A 16175-nucleotide genomic window follows, 5' to 3' on the forward strand; every position below is an offset into this window, starting at 1 on the left:
GGTGAAGAGAATCTCAGGCCTGCCTGCCCTCTGACCTGGTCCCACCTGCCCTCTAACATGGCTGAGTATGCACTTGAAAAAATGTTCCACACATCTTCTTTAAGACAAACAATGACTTTGAGGGACATTCCAGTCCAAGTCGAGATTTGAGAAAAAGAAAAGGATTTGCCATCTCCTTCAGGGGTTAGTCCCACTAGAGACACAGTCAGTTTAGGTAACCATTCAGAAAAATTATTATCTCAGTCTTTGAGTGAATGGCTTTCTCCTGCTCTATGTTTGAGAGGCTAAAAGGACAATTAAAGTCATTTTTCTCAAAACACAGAAAGTTCAAAGGTGAACTGATGGTCCCATGAACTTTCTAGCTACTTTTAAATGACATGTTTTCACCCTAAAAAAAAAAAATCAAGTATAACTGGGTGCCCTGTTTATAAGATAAAGTAAAATTATTTTCACTGAACATTGACATGCAAAGTCATTAATACCTTTATATAACAAAATTATTATACCTTTATGCATAAAATATAGATACTTAATCTTTCCTCTATTACTTATTTATAGATTTGTTCCACCAATAATTTAAGGCAGATTACAACAGCCTATAAAAATATGGCAAAATAATACATATTGCAAATGAATTAAAAATTCAAAGAAAAAACGGAGATAAAAAATAAATTCAGAAATTAGGTCAATTAAAAAATTCCTTTTTGAAGAACTAGCCCACTGACCGCTAGGCAGCACTGCTGGTTGTCTGCACAGCCATCCTGCCCCTCTTCCTTCTGCAGGAATCAGCATCCTGTGCTCAGTCCTCAAGGATGAGCTGTTCCTGATCTCAGAGAGTCATGGACCCCTAGATGGACCATTCCTGTTAGAAAGGAATGTCCTGTTGTGTGGGACACTTGTCGCAATATCTCCTATTTGTATCTGGGAGCTTGCTCACCAATGCACTTGCTAGGGGTTCTCATTTGGCAATAAGCTGTCCAGCAGTCCACTCCAAAAAGGAGGTTTAGTTAGGAATAATTCAGTGTCTCTAAAACAACAAAAGGGCTGCACCCCAGGGAAAGCACAGTATTGCTAAACTAAGACCAAACGAGATAAGATCTGTAGGGATTCACTCATTTGTTTGATGTATTTAAAATCCCAGATGAAAACCCCCATGATACAGATACTGTAATCAGCAATCAGAGCCAAAATGGCTTTCTCTTTTGACATAATTTATTATTCACCTTGAAGTTTCATTTTTTGCATGCTCCTTAAGTTAAAACATTTTTTTTGAAGTCAAACAAAAATGCATTAACAAATTAACTTGGAAGATACATGCAGAAAAGTTGTTCTTTACAAACTAACCTTTGGCTTGTGAATACAAAGCCCTAAGTGTGTGAGGTGGCAGACCAGTGCGGTGGTTAGGAAAAAGGTCTCAGCGGTTCCTATGTGCTCCTTTAGAAAGAACATATGTCTTACTCTGTGTAGTTCTTCACAAAAGGTGTAGGCAGTCAACAGGACTGGGAGAGATCATATTCTAAAAAGAATCGTTTCTCCTACAACATAGAAAGCAGCTGCAGAGGGCTTAACAGACCAAAAAATGACATAATAAGAGATTTTATTTTTATATGAAATCTAGTTCTATTCAGGAGGCAGGCATCTTTCTCAATTTGCCTGTCTAGGTATTTTTATACAGTTGGTAAAGAAAGGACGCAAACAGCACTGATGGAAAGAATGTCTCCTGCTGTGTGTTTGCCATGACGACCTGAACCTGAGAGTCAGCTGCCACAGAGGCCAGCCCACCAGGAACAGCGCCGCATCCAGCTCATGAAGCCTGTGTACTATTTTAATGACAGAGCCTGCTAATGTGGGCACATGGAATGTGACCTTGGAAAGGAATGCTCTCCACACCAGGAAGTCTTTGAGAAGACTTGAGTTCTTGCCATAGCTGAAAATCTGATGATGCATTGCCAATGACTTCATCGCAGATGAAAGCTAGCTGCCCGCATCTGTAATCCTCAGGGAGAATCACACTGAGAAAGGACTAATTTGGAAATAGAATGCAGCAAAGAGACTTCATTTTCTCATCTGAAGGAAATGAAAGAACTAGTCTACATGGGCATAGAGAAGACACCTTGCAGACCCTGCTGTAAGCGCCTGTGTTTCTCCTCCAACACTGAAAGCAACTGCAGAGTGCTTAACACAGACCCCTCCCAAAAATGTTAATGGGGCTTTTCTGTGGGCAGTGTAAATGTGAAATGATCTCCCCTCGAATGAATCTTTGTATACCAGCAGTTCTGACACTTCATTGCACATCCTGGCTTTCTCTTTAGAAACAGGGAACGGTTCCTTTCCAGTTGATGGTGGCCTCTCTCCACTTGGTTCTGATCACCATCTCCATTGGAGAAAACCGTCTTCCTCGTCCGTGTTCATCCTCACGTTGGTCCCTTTCCCAGGGATGGGAGTGAGTGTCTGAGGGAGGAACAGCTGGCATTTAGAACTCAGCCTATGTACACCATTCAAGAGGAGGCCAGGAATGAGGGCAAACAGGATGGGTGGGCAGGAGTTGGGCTCAGCAAGGATGTTCCAAGAACTGATTAGGGAGAGGGGATAGTACATAGAAAAACTGGGTTGCTGTGTATTTTGGAACATTGGTAAGTCACATAATGCATGTGGCAACATCATGATCTAACACATAGAGCCAAATGTAGGTCACTGGATGTTAGGGAAAACAGGAAAAGAGAAGAGCTATCAGTTCTCAATGTTTCTATGGGTACATTTGCATTTTGGGGTGAAGAGCAAGGTATTCTAGTAAGGTAATCAAGAAATGCGTTCAAGGCGCAGATTTGTTTCACACAACATTTGAGAAGGTGCTGAACATTTTGCAGCATCATTTATTCTATGTAAAAATAGGTGTCATAGTATCTCCCTCATATAACTATTGGAAGAAATTTAATGAGATATTATATACAAAGCTTTCAACACAGTGCCCAGAACAGAAAGCTTGTAATGCATGTGAGCTAATAAAAAATGATGCCTTTTCTCTGCCCTGGATGGTGTAGCTCAGACAGTAGGAACGTCATCCTGTAAACCAAAAGGTTGTGGGTTCAATATCGCATCAGGGCACATGCCTAGGTTGCGAACCAGGTCCCTGGTTGGAATGTGTGAAAGGCCACCATTGATGTTTCTCTCTTGCATCAATGTTTCTCTCTCTCCCTCTCTCTCTTCCTCTTTTTAAAATCAATTAGCACGTCCTCGGGTGGGGATTAAAAAAGTCATGCTTTTCTCAAAGAAGATTACATAAAGTAGAAATGATGACATATTTTAATGAAGCTATTGTCAATGTCCCACTAAATGAGCTAATACATATTTCTCATAATTAAAGAAAAAGAATAAATCAGTCACTATGGTACTTTTTCAGACTGAGTCATGATAATGAACAGGCCTATGGTGTCAATACAAGGACTCAGAGATCAAATCAACAAACACCACCAGTGAAACCAAGTTACCAGATACAGACTCCCACTCTCATCACTTTTATCCTTTGTCCAAATGGTCAGCATTTAAAGACATGTTAAGGTTAGTGTTTTTCCTCGCAAGTTTAAAAAATGGGGTTGAAATGGAATGAAATGACCCATCTGCTTTCACCCACTGGACTAGAACCTCCTAATGTTGGCAAGACTGTGCCTTAGTTTTGTTGGCATTTCTAGAGTTAAGCACAGTGCCTGGCACTTAGCAGGCCCTCATACAGGCTTTTTGTTCTAATCTGAACAGAAAGAGACCATCGGTTTGGTTACTTATGTCACTGGAGAATCATCTCATGTTAGATTATGGGATAGAATTGGTCAATTGGGACCCCCTCCTCCCAGTTCATTTGTTTTTTCCAGTTCTTTCTTCAGGCATTAAATGCCATGTGCTCAAAGATAAAAGATGCTGGAGAAAGCTTTTTGGAAATTTGACTACACCTTTTGTTTTTTCTCTAACCTAGAAGTTATTTGTTCCTTGTGCTGCTTCTAACCTCCGCTCTTATTTACAGCAGGCTTAGAATCCCCAGGTTATAGTGCTGGGGTGTGGGCCCACAGGGCTCACAGGTGGGGTTCATTTCAGAAATCAAGGCTGAGCATTCTTCTGCAGACCTAGCATGAATATCCACACAGCTGTTAAATGTCTCTTTGAGCACATTAAAGCACACAGCACGCGGAGTTGGAAACGCTCACCTACGGTAAGACAGGCAGGCTTTCTCTGTGAGGGCTGCCCACCGTAAAAGTACAGATCAAAGAGCCGCTCCATTTTCCAGTCTGATAAGAGCTGCCTGTTTGTGCTGAAAAGAACACTGCAATTTCCACTGATGTTGCACAGCCAAATCGGTAATTTGGGAGTCTTCAGCATGCTGCCCACCTAGAGGGGAGAAGTAAATGCAGATGAATATATATCGATTCTGCCAAGTTAATGGCTGATGCTGATACATTGTCATGATCACAAAGCAGCTCTGAGACATCTCATTGCACTTGCAGCTGTGCCTGGCCCTGTGTGTGCAGGGAGACTTGGAATGAAACTTCATGAATGAATTCATATTTATGAATGGGTGTTCTGGTAGTGATGCTGTAGTTTTTCTCTTAATGTATTTTATTTTAAAAATTTTTTGAGGGTGGACTCATGAAGGAGGTGGAAACACCTCAGTTTGGTTTTGAAGTGAGGTAGAGAGCACATGTATACACTGAAATATAAATGGAGGGATGGAATAAGAGAACCTCAATTTTCTTCATTATTGATTAGCGTCAAGACTCGTGTTCCCAAGATAGGACACAATACAATCAGCAGGGGGTTAGAATTCTAGCAATGTTAACCATTTAGAATATGGGAAAAAGATGATTTAGGTTATAGAAATATAGAATATTTTGAATATAGAAAAAAGCTTCTGGCAAATGAGGTGAAAATATACACACACTAACACATACATACACATACCTGTTATGTTAACATGCAGGTCAATCGTGAAGATGTATTTAGAGCCAAATGTACTCGTTTATTATTACATATAGTAAGTTTACTGCTATAACCAGACTGTTATCTGTTTTTACCAGGCAACTGTCAATTCGGCCTTGAATTCTCATGGCTAGTGGATCGGATTCACAAAAGCACCACTCTGGGGGCTCCAGAGTAAAAGGTGCGTGCACATTTCTGTAACCCCCGAGGATATCATGATACTTTAGCACATTTCTATTAATGGCAGCTATTGTTTTGTTTAAATAGAGAGGGAAGCACATGTCTTTTAAAAAGATTGCCATTGAAGCTCATTAACATTAAAAACATTTTTTTTTCCTAGAGAGATAATGTGAGCTACATGGAAAACCCCATCACGCCTATGTGATGCCAGGGGGAGCAACTGGGCCCTCTGCCCCGGCGTGGATTCCCGTAACGGTAGTATCTAGTGCTGTCTCTTCTCAGTTCTGAGTTGTGCTGTGTGTTCAGGAACTAATTCCATTTTATGGAAAATCCAGCTTTGAAAAATTATCAAGTGTTTTGTAAATCTAAGTATTAAAGTCTAATAACCTGATATTTTGATTTTTCAATAGTTCTATTCAACTCTTCATTTTTCTTTAAATTCTTCAGTTATGGATGAGTGGGTGAAGCAGGGATGCTTTTGTATTGAAGTGTTTTAATTTTCACTAACACAGGAAAATTATATTACTGTGTTTGAAAGAAGTGACCCCAGTTTTAGTTGATAGTTTAAAAAGGGGGAGCAAGCCTAGCACCCTAATCTGGACTTGCTCATAGTGGATGCAGGATTTGTTCATCTACTCACACTCCAGTTGACCCCTCTGGGCTGCATGTCACATGAACATCTCCCATATCAAACGTGAGGCAAGCCGCCCACTGCCTGCACTGGAAATAAAACACTGAGGATGTGCCATGGAAGCAGCCGCATGTGCTTGCCTTCCAGAATCCACCCCCAAGTTCCAGATGACATTGTAGCCATTCATTAGTGATAACATAAGCACTTTCCTTCTTAGGCCTTCTTGCCACGGTACCTTCTGTACTGAGGTTTTATGTAATCAAAACAGGATCCACAGGACATGGCTTTATTAAGATTGGAAAACTTGGATAAACTAATGAGGACATTGATGGCTGTTCATAACAAAATGACACTCCTTTTGAACTTCAGGTGGATGTTCTGGCTGACTTGAAACCAATGAGTGGTGCTGTAAAGTGTGTCTAGTTGATATGATAGAATATAGACACATACGAGATTGTTTCACAGAATCTCTGTAATGTAGGCAAAATGTAACTGGCATTCAGATAACATACTCTGTAAGGTGCTAACACCACACTAGTATTACTTTATGCAACGAGGCAACAGTTTCCTTTTCTGGACTCAAAGCTATTGAAGATTTTATTAGAGTAGGAAGAAAATAAAGGACAGTTGACCCTTAAACAACACAAGGCAGTTGGTTTGTGGCACTGATCCCCTGGGCAGTTGAAAATCCTTTAACTCCCCCAGAACTTAAGTTGTCCCTTGATACCAGCAGGTGATTAGCTCCAGGACCCTCATGGGTACCAGAATTTGCTGATGCTAAGTCCTCTGTATAAAATGGTGTAGATCAATGCATACAGTTGACCCCCCACATCCAGACTCCCAACTGCAGATCAAAAACAGTACAGATATTTACTGAAAAATATCCATGCGTATGTGAACCATGGAGTTCAGACCCATGTTGTTCAAGGGCCAACTGTATATTTATAAATGCAACAAACTCTAACCCCCAGAGTGACCATACAGGGACTCCACACTGAACAGGCAGAGCCTCGCTTGCCTTGGGAGATTCTGGTAAAAAAGAAAGTGTCATATGTGACTGTCATGGTACTTTGGGTATTAACTCAAAGAGGCGAGCATTGCGATTGCAGCTGAGCACACAACTGCCTTAAAGTGAGTCCTGTAAAAACACAACAAAGTGCCCCCAGTTGAATCCAGTCAAATATCCCACCCCCTTCTTCTCTTGGAAGGCCACATAATCTGTTGGCTGGGATTTTCAGTGAAGAATTTGTGTTGCTTTTAGATGGTTTATCAGTTACCCTCTTCCCCCACAAAGCAGGATTCTAAATATGTTTTATTGGTGAGATTCCACCAATGCAGAATTTGTGCATGCGGCCTAATGTTGCTATGGTAAAAAAGGAAATTAAGTTGTGATACAGTGGTACTATAAATAAGGTACCTTTCTTCTTAAGTTCACTCATTGTGTAATAAGCCCAGCAGGTTCAGCATTGCATGCAACAACTGAGCCTTTCATAACATGTACCATTTAAGCCAATGTCAAATTATAAGGACAGGAAAAAAGATGGGCAAATTCTAACACAAGAGGGTAAGAATTGAGTCCACATAATTCTTTTTTTCATGCCATCTAAAATTTGCCTTTGCATAACAAGCTTGATATTGTAAGTCCAAAGCCCCAGTCTGGTAATCTGAACAGGAGAAAGGGGTCGGAAACCTTGTGCTTTCTTTGCTGATTCCTGGGGTTGATTCATGTGTATATCTGTTAATAGTCTGGCTCTCATCTCTGCCATCTGGAATACAGAGTTGATGTAGCTTCTGTGAGCACATTTGCAGGTATGTTGTCGTGTTTGCAGGGTGCTTCCTCAGAGACTTAGGGGCAGAGTGCATGGGTGCAGCTCCATTTGGTACTTTTACGGTTGGATTTTCATCAGTCTCTTTAAAGGGAAAATGTAAAGAGGAACGAGGGTACAACAGGGATGGTCTGTGCTCTGCCAGTGCTGCTGGGGAGTCATTCCAGCAGACCTAAATGGCTTCAGCCCCTTCTGAAAATCAGAGTTGATTTTTCTTCTCACTGGCAGACACAAAGATAATGCGAACCTCCTAAGGCTTTCCAGATGGTGTTAGACTCAAACTGCTTTATGTTCTCACTTAGGTATTGGAACCTCACACTCAAACCTGTACTTTCAAATAGAGAAGTGACAGGAGGCTTCAAAATAGTGCCTTATCCTGGGGGGAGCTGACTGTTCCGTGGGCCCTGCCAGTCTAGTGGGCTCTGGGGGGCTTGCCATGGCATCTAATGAGAACTCCATTAAGAAAAAAACCTCACCCACTGGGCTGTGACATTGAGACTGAAAGACATATGTTTTTGCAGTCACTGCAATTTTATCACAGAGTAAGAGGAGATTTGCTTCAGGAAGACAGACACAGCATTATAGGATGGGTTTCACCTCAGCAGAATCTGTCAGGCAGCACATTGTTTTACTTTCGAATTCAGAAACCTTCCTTACATTAGTTTTTATTGTCAGTGCATACATTTACTCCTTCAATTTATAGCACCCAATCCTAGGCAGGAGCCCCTAAATACCCATAAAACACTTATATGTCCAGCTGGATGGAGTCACTCTGCCTCTAAGCAAGAAGGAAGCGGAGTGACTGGTGTCTTCAATCTAGTGATACTTAGAGCCCTGTTCTAGCAGCACGTCTCATTCTTTCCTGAGCGAAATTCTACTCTGCAAGGTGTTTCAGTTCTGTGATCAAGTGTTGTGAAGTATTGGACTTCTGGATACACTGCAGTCAGATGGGTCTTCAGGTCAGTGCATCTCTGAGTGCCACTGAGCTCGCCCTCCTCGCACACAGGTGACAGATGCGTCTGCCACACTAGCAGGTGAATGGGGGGAGGCACTGTGGAGAGCATGTGCCCCAGAGACCTGCAGTGCTCAGTCACTCAGACGCACAAGCAGATCAAGTTCTCGCTTGTTCAGCATAACTGTCATCCATTCTAAAACCTAGCCATGATTTTACCACCACCCACATGATATAACCCAACATCAATATACCTATAATAGGCATTATAGATTATGTAATACAAGTCTACAGCTATATGTAAAGGTATAGCGATGATAGATTGTAAAAGCACTCAGAGTATAATACCAAGAATGAGCATTATGTATTTACCACTTTATCAAAAAACAGTAGAGATGGCAATGACAGTCAGCATGGCACCCATGGGTGGAATGTGGGCTTTGGGTGTGGACAGAGGTGAGCTCACAACCCTGGCTCTGACCTTACCTAGGCGGAGGCCTTGGGCACGTTCCTCTACCTTTTCTCAGTCTGGAGTGTCTCATCTCTAAATGAATGACCAGACAACTGGACTTAAACTAACATTGATTATACTTTCAGAGGAAATGAGGATTAAATGAAATAAGGGCTTATTGCAAGTGGCTCAGAGAGAGCCCGGCACACCACAGGGCATGCATACAGGGCGTGTTAGCACAACACTGAATAAGTAAGCTTCCTATACACAGTACATCCTCCTTTTATGCCATTGATAGGTTCTGAGACTTGAAGCAAAACCATGTGTAGTGAAATCAATTTCAGCATAGACTGGTTAATATAAACAAGAGTTAAATTCCTGTGGCATCTCATCAGTGCTGTAACTAAACACATTGAATGACATGACATCATTTGAGGACCTGCTGTACTTTCTTTAATTACTATTTATGAGGTTGGTGAAAAAACATAAAATTATTATACATATAAAATGAATGTACATATAGTTATTTTAATAATATGCATTATGAGTTACTTTCATCCTTAAAAAATGAGCTGATATACAAAGAATAAAAAAGCACCTTCAGATAAAATAAACTTTATAAGTCTAACATATTCATACATCTCAGCAATTCAAGTAAGAAAACTACCTGCCAGCCTGTATTTGCTCTTTAATACATTTGTTCTGAAACCAAACTTCAAGAGCACGACAGAGACAACTTAATCAACATCCTCAGGGTTTCAAGCCATTAGTGAACAATTTCAGGCAATTTTCACTGAGGCCAGGATTCATAGGAGTCTCCCTGGGGACAGAACACTGAGTCCCAAAAGGAAGGATGAAAAGCCACATTAGTCACTTTTCAGAAGGATGGGAGCATTGTAGATTTGATTTCTATGTAGATTGCAAAGCTAACCTGAGCCGTTTCCATCCTGTGCCTACTTTAAATTCACGGGAAAACTTACGATGGTGGTTCTGTTGTCTTGTACATTTTGCCCTCTTCCCAGCAGGAGAGCTTCTATTTTTTACCTTATGCCTCAGCTTCTTCACTGACTTTAATGTCCTGGCAAATACTAAGGTCCTGGAGAATATTTTAAGATCTGCAGATAATTTTTATTAGAGTATGATTTAATGGCCCTATTGGTCTGAGCCGACTTATGTAGAAAGAAATGTGATCCTGAGAAAATGGTAGCACCAAATGCCTATAAATTCTTTACTCTTTGAGTCTCTCTCTCTCTCTGTCTCTCTGTCTCTCTCCCTCCCTCCCTCTTGTCCTCCCTGTCCCCTTTGGTGGCATATTCTTAAATACAGTCCCTTCTCTCAGAATAACTTACTAGCTATTTAGTAAACACCTGTTTAATTTTAATTTAAGATAAGATCTGAAACTTGTCCCCAGAGCCTTGTGAATGTTAAAAGGGAACAGAAAGCTGTCAGCCTTTCTGATACTGATTAAAAGGAGATATTCTTTCTTGTAATGTCAGTTGAAATAGCTAGTTTTCCAATTCTACTCACCATGGATTTAATTATCTAAACTTAACAAGATTTTTTCCTCTTTCTTTTTTTAAAGGAATTTTTAAAAGATTTTATTTATTTATTTTTAGAGAGAAGTGAGGGAGGGAGAGAGAGAGGGAGATGAACATTGATGTGCAAGAGAAATATTGATCCGTTGCCTCTCACACAACCCCAGCTGAGAACCAGGCCCTCAACCTAGGCATGTGCCCTGACCAGGAATTGAAATTGTGACCAACCCATGGAGCCACACCAGTCAGCGTTTTTCCCTCTTCCTTTAGAGAAGTGGTTCACCTGGGGCAATTTTGTTCTGCAGGGGCATTTGGTAGTGTCTGGAGACATTTTCGGTTGTCACACTGCAGGGTGGTGCTACTGGTATGTAGTGTGCAGAGGCCAAGGATGCTGCTAAACATCTCACAATGCACAGAACAGCCTCCACCACAGAGAATTATCTGGTCTAAATTGTCAGTAGTGCCAAAGTTGAGCAGCTGTACTCTAGGACAGAGGTTTCTAACCTTGGTGGCACATTAGAATCATCTGTAGGTTTTTAGAAAATTTGATGCCAAGGTTCTCCCAAGGCCTAATAAAGCAGAGTCATTGGGTAGTACTGGCCATACAATTTGTGGAGCCCAGTGCAAAATGAAAATGTGGGGCCTTGTTCGAAAAGTATTAAGGATTTTAAGGTGGCGGTAGCAAAGCATTAAACTAAGTGCAGGGCCTCCTATGTGAGGGCCCTTTGTGACTACACAGGTCCCACACATATGAAGTTGATGCTGTTCTGGGGGAAAAACCTGGTTGTTGATAGTTTAAAAAGCTCTCCAAGTGGGCCAAGGACTTTAATAGACACCTCACCAAAGAAGATACATAGATGCAAATAAGCATATTCAAAGATGCTACACATCATATATCATCAGGGAAATGCAAATTAAAAACAACAAGGAAATACCAGTACACACCTATTGACCAGAATCTAGAACACTGACAACACCAAATCCTAGTGAAGATGTGGAGCAGCAGGAATGCTCATCCACTGCTGGTGGAAATGCAAATGGTACAGCCACTCTGGAGGGTATGTAGACATTTCACATTGGCTTCTTCTACTTAATAATGTTCATTTAAGTTTCCTCCATGTGTTTTCACAGCTTGATAGCTACTTATGATTTTATTTTATTTTATTGTTTTGTTTTGTTTTATTTTATCCTCATCAAGGAACATACTTGAGAAGGGGAAGGAGGGAGAGAGAGAGAAGGAGAGATCCATCACTGTGAAAGAGAAATATCTATTGGTTGCCTCCTGTACATGCCCCAAATGGGGACCAAACCCATGACCTAGGTGTGCACACCAACTAGGATTTGAACCCACAACCCTTCAGTTTGTGGGATGACAGTCCAGCCAAGTGAGCCACACTGACCAGGGCAAGAGCTCATTTTTTTATAGCACTGAATAATATTCCATTGAAATAATGTAAATAATAGTCCATTGAATAAATAACATTCCATTGATGTACTACAGTTTATTTACCCACTCACCTACCAAAGACAACTTGGTTGCTTCCAAGTTTTGGCAATTATGAATAAAGCTGCTATAAATATCCACATGCAGGTTTTTGTGTGGATATAAGTTTTCAGATCCTTTGGGTAAATACCACGGAGGGCAATTGCGGGATTGTATATTAAGAATATGTTTAGTTTTGTAAGAAACTGCCAAGCAGCCTTCCATACTGGCTGTACCATTTATTGCCTGTATCCTTCTTAAAGCAATCCATGTATGTATATGTTGGCTTATGGATGACTCACCTTTGTATCAGACACAGAATCTTACAATTAGTAGACACTGAATGAACATGCCTGAATAAAGCCCTGGATTCTGATTCTTTGTCATCTGTTACAAAGTCTTATAAGTATATAGGTCATTTCTGCTTTCCAACAGGCTTCAGCCTTCATGGTTTTGTTTGCCCTTCACATCAGTCCTGCACTTGCAGGAGAGGTGTTAGGCCCTAGTCTGTACGTGAGGCAACAGGCTCAGAGAGAGTACGAGCCTGGCCCAAGTCACACCTCTGTGAGTGGCAGGGCAAGGCCTCCAGCAAAGTCTCCTGGTTTCTGGGCCAGGGCTGTTTCTGACACGCTACAGGAACTTCCTCCCTTTTGTACCAGGTTTCCCAATTGTGGTACAAGTGCCCACTGGTGGCAAGTGGCGTGAAGTCACAGGCACCAGGAATAAACTTTTCAAACAAAACATGTTTATTTATTTAACCCTATGTTAGGGAAAAATAGCACATCAAGCCAGTGGCTTGTATCACTGCTACAGAAAAGGCTAGAGTCCAATTTTAAGAGTGAGTTGATTTAAAGGAAAATATTAAACAAATAATAGCAGAGGTGGTGTGCAGATATGACAAAGCTTGTGAATTACCTACTCACAAGACTGAAGTATAAGAAACACTGTTTTAAATTTCTGTCGTTTATAATGAGGATATAGTGAAATAATATTGTAAAGAGTTTTGTAATGATTGACAAAGCACTAAAATTTTTATTATTGTGGGTTTTGTGCTGTCCCTCCTCGAAACTTAGTCCCAGTATATCCTGCCATTTTTCTCCAAACTGAGTCTCAGCACAGTACTGGGTTCTGAGAGAGGGCGCTGGATCACAGGCGTCAAGTGACTGTGCAAAGTTGAAAGAAAAGAAAAATATGTAAAATGAAATCTGTAAGTCCCCCATTCTGGCTTAGTTTTCCTAGTCATGATGTTTATAACAAATTCTAAGATAAAGTCCCAAGTATCTGGAACAAGTGATTAGGAACTTTATGATAATATTGATAACAAATGCAGCCTCTGTCCTGAGTATATTCAAAGTACAGTCCTTCACATTCATACAGTGAAACTCTTTGCATCCATTAAATATGAAGGATATACATTAATTGACATATAAAGATATTTATGTCAAATGAGAAAAGCAAGTTTCAGAAGAGTAGCACAGAACATATTTATATTAGAAAGAAAAAGAGAAGGAGGCATTTTTTAATGGATTGACCCCTGAATTATGCAATTGGGTTCATCTTTTCTATTTTTAGCTTATCTGGCACGTCTTGTTTTTCTATGATGGACTTAGATTTCATACTTGAGGAATAATAAGTAAACTTTTAAAACATATTTGTACACAAAATATACTAATTCTTCTAATAGTCACACACTGATGTTGTAATGCTATCAGATGCATGGTTTGCATGTGTTGTGAGATGCTGATTTCATATAACATGTAGCTGGAGCCAGCAGGAAGAGAAAGGGTAGATGGCCCTACGGTTATGGAAACACCTTATCAAGTACATGGCTCTGCACGCAGGAAAGGGATTCTGAGCTGGAAGAGGGAATGTGAAGGACAGGACAGCCACTGAGCAGCGGGGGCCTCATTTGGTGCTACGGGTTGGGAGAGGTTGGGGACCATGAGGCCTGGAGATTTTTGTCACCATCATATTGGATTACATCCCAGCTAGTTTCAAGGCCACTCTAGGGAATTAGTTGCCTTTCACAGAAATCGCCTTGCCTTCCCTGGGTTTTAGGAGGAAAAGTTTTGTGAAAATAGCACAGAAGCATCTTTGATTTGTGGTTTGGGGTGAGTGTATTTGCTTTCTCACTCTCTCTCCTGTCTGTTTTTGTGGAATCTCATTTTAATTCTCTGGTTGTGCTTTTCAACAACACATTCTACTTCCTGGTTGTCAGAGGTTATAAATCCCCTGAGCTGCAAGGCTTTTTGACAGGAATTTCACAAGTGAACCCCTTTCACTGTTCTGTGCACCTGAAACTAATATAAAATAATATTGAATGTCAGAGGTAATTGAAAAATAAAATTAAAAAAAAAAAAAACGAGCCCCCCCCCCCTTTCCCCAATGCTGATTTTAGGGCTTTGAGCAATAGATGGAATATATGTGTTCATTTGCATAAATAAAGGGTTGGGAAGGTACAGCTACTGAGAGTATTGACTTGTGGGAGGGGGGTCTGTAGCCGGGTGGGAATGCAAGGGGACTTTCCTTTTATCTGTATATCTCATGTTTGTTTTTAATAATTTGTATAGTACTTATATTACCTATATTCTATATACATAAAATACATAAAATATGAAGCAAGTAGAGTTGAATATTTGTTTGTCTCCTGAAAGTCTGTGTGTGTGTGTGTGTGTGTGTGTGTGTGTGTGTGTGTGTGTGTAGTGGGAGGTGTACAGGAAAGTACTAAAGGTAAGCTCAGATTTGAACTGCCTTAATATTGAGACTTATAGACTGTCAAAGTATTGGCACTCTGGTCGCATGGTTGAGAATCAGGACACACTCACCTGCGAAAGCGTATCATCCTCTGAAGTATCCTTGCCCCACTGCAAATAGCCGATGTCACTGCGAGTCAGGACTCCATGTAGTATTTCTTGAGACTTTCCATTTTGACAGCCATTAAAGATGTGTGGACTTGCTCTTCCAGTTAAAATCATGTTCAAAACTGCCTAGATGACATATTTTTCAAATATTTACATTTTAGGTAGCAATGACACAAGAACTTAATGTTTTTTTCCTCTAATAATCATTTTAAAATTACCATGTTAATGAAAAGAATGAAATCACACAACATATAATTCTGGGAAAATGTGTGTCGTGAACATTTGGCAGGGTTAAAACAATAGTTTATTGACTTTTTTTTTTCTTGAGCCATACCCCATAACTTCCTAGGTGTCCCACTCAGATGCTATTGTTCATTCTCCCTTTACATTTCTGTTAAACTTTGGTTTTCATAGTTATGACTTAAGAAGCATGAAGTTAGTAGTTTTCTTTCAGTTATTAGGGGTTCCTGGTGGGTGATGGCAAGATGTTCTTAGAGTCTCAGGGATGTAGGGCTCTCAGAGGTAAACTAAAAAGGACTGTAATGGAAATTGGAAGGTAGAAACTGATAACAAACTCAGAGTAGAATCTTAGTCTTTCAAAGAGAACTTGATCTCTCTTCACCTAAGAGGGAATATGCTTTATTGGAAAAAAAAAAAAAAAAGCCTAATTCAGATCCTACAACAAAAAGCTTAAGTCTTCTAACCTACCTGCCTGCATAGAAAGCCTCCAGCATATGGTTGTAACAGGTGACTGGTGGAGACATCTAGGTCTTTCTGAAGCCTGTAGAATGGGAGAGGCCATCAGCACTTGGTCAGAGAGGATGACTCCACCGAGAACCTGCAGACTCTCCTCCCTCCACCCTCAACCTGAAGCAGCAGCCACAGGGGCTCACCTGCTCCCTGTCCCTCCCATGTGCCTTGTCTGTTTCCACACATTAGAATCCCTGTGCATGGGTTCTGGTACTGAGCTCAGTAGAGAAACTTCTCTGGAACGGGGATGCTTTGCTTAGGGTGGTGGTGACACATGACCACTCCAGAGAGTGCTGGCCTGGCTTGAGGCAGAATTGAAGAGGCTGCTCAAGTGGAAAACACCAGCTGGGGGATTAAGCCCATTTCTTGGCTATAGAAGGGCAGCCTCTACTGTTTCGTTAGGCCAGAGGTCGGGTTTCTACCCTGGACAATGTTAAAGTCAAGGTGCCATGTGGCTCCTGCTGTCACCCAGAGGGAGGCACTAAGTGCTGATATGAGAGCTATATGTGTTCTTGAAAGAACATATTCACAGGACTAGAGG

The 16175-nt window shown here is 40.9% G+C and overlaps 1 protein-coding gene across 1 annotated transcript in view; it reads right to left on the reverse strand.

Annotated features, from left to right (window-relative positions):
- Positions 1–2308: 2308 nt before the first annotated feature.
- Positions 2309–16175, reverse strand: part of MINDY4B (MINDY family member 4B) — a 31806-nt gene continuing 17939 nt past the window's right edge. Inside the window, exons 9-12 of the mRNA XM_090286704.1 lie at positions 15593–15665; positions 14849–15010; positions 4197–4377; positions 2309–2451 (exon numbers count right to left, since the gene is read on the reverse strand). Of these exons, the coding sequence (XP_090142830.1) occupies positions 2309–2451; positions 4197–4377; positions 14849–15010; positions 15593–15665 (559 nt within the window). The remainder of the gene's footprint in view (positions 2452–4196; positions 4378–14848; positions 15011–15592; positions 15666–16175) is intronic.

The sequence above is a fragment of the Furipterus horrens genome, unplaced genomic scaffold (genome assembly GCF_987537825.1).
Source record: "Furipterus horrens unplaced genomic scaffold, mFurHor1.1.pri manual_scaffold_1, whole genome shotgun sequence".
NCBI lineage: Eukaryota > Metazoa > Chordata > Mammalia > Chiroptera > Furipteridae > Furipterus > Furipterus horrens.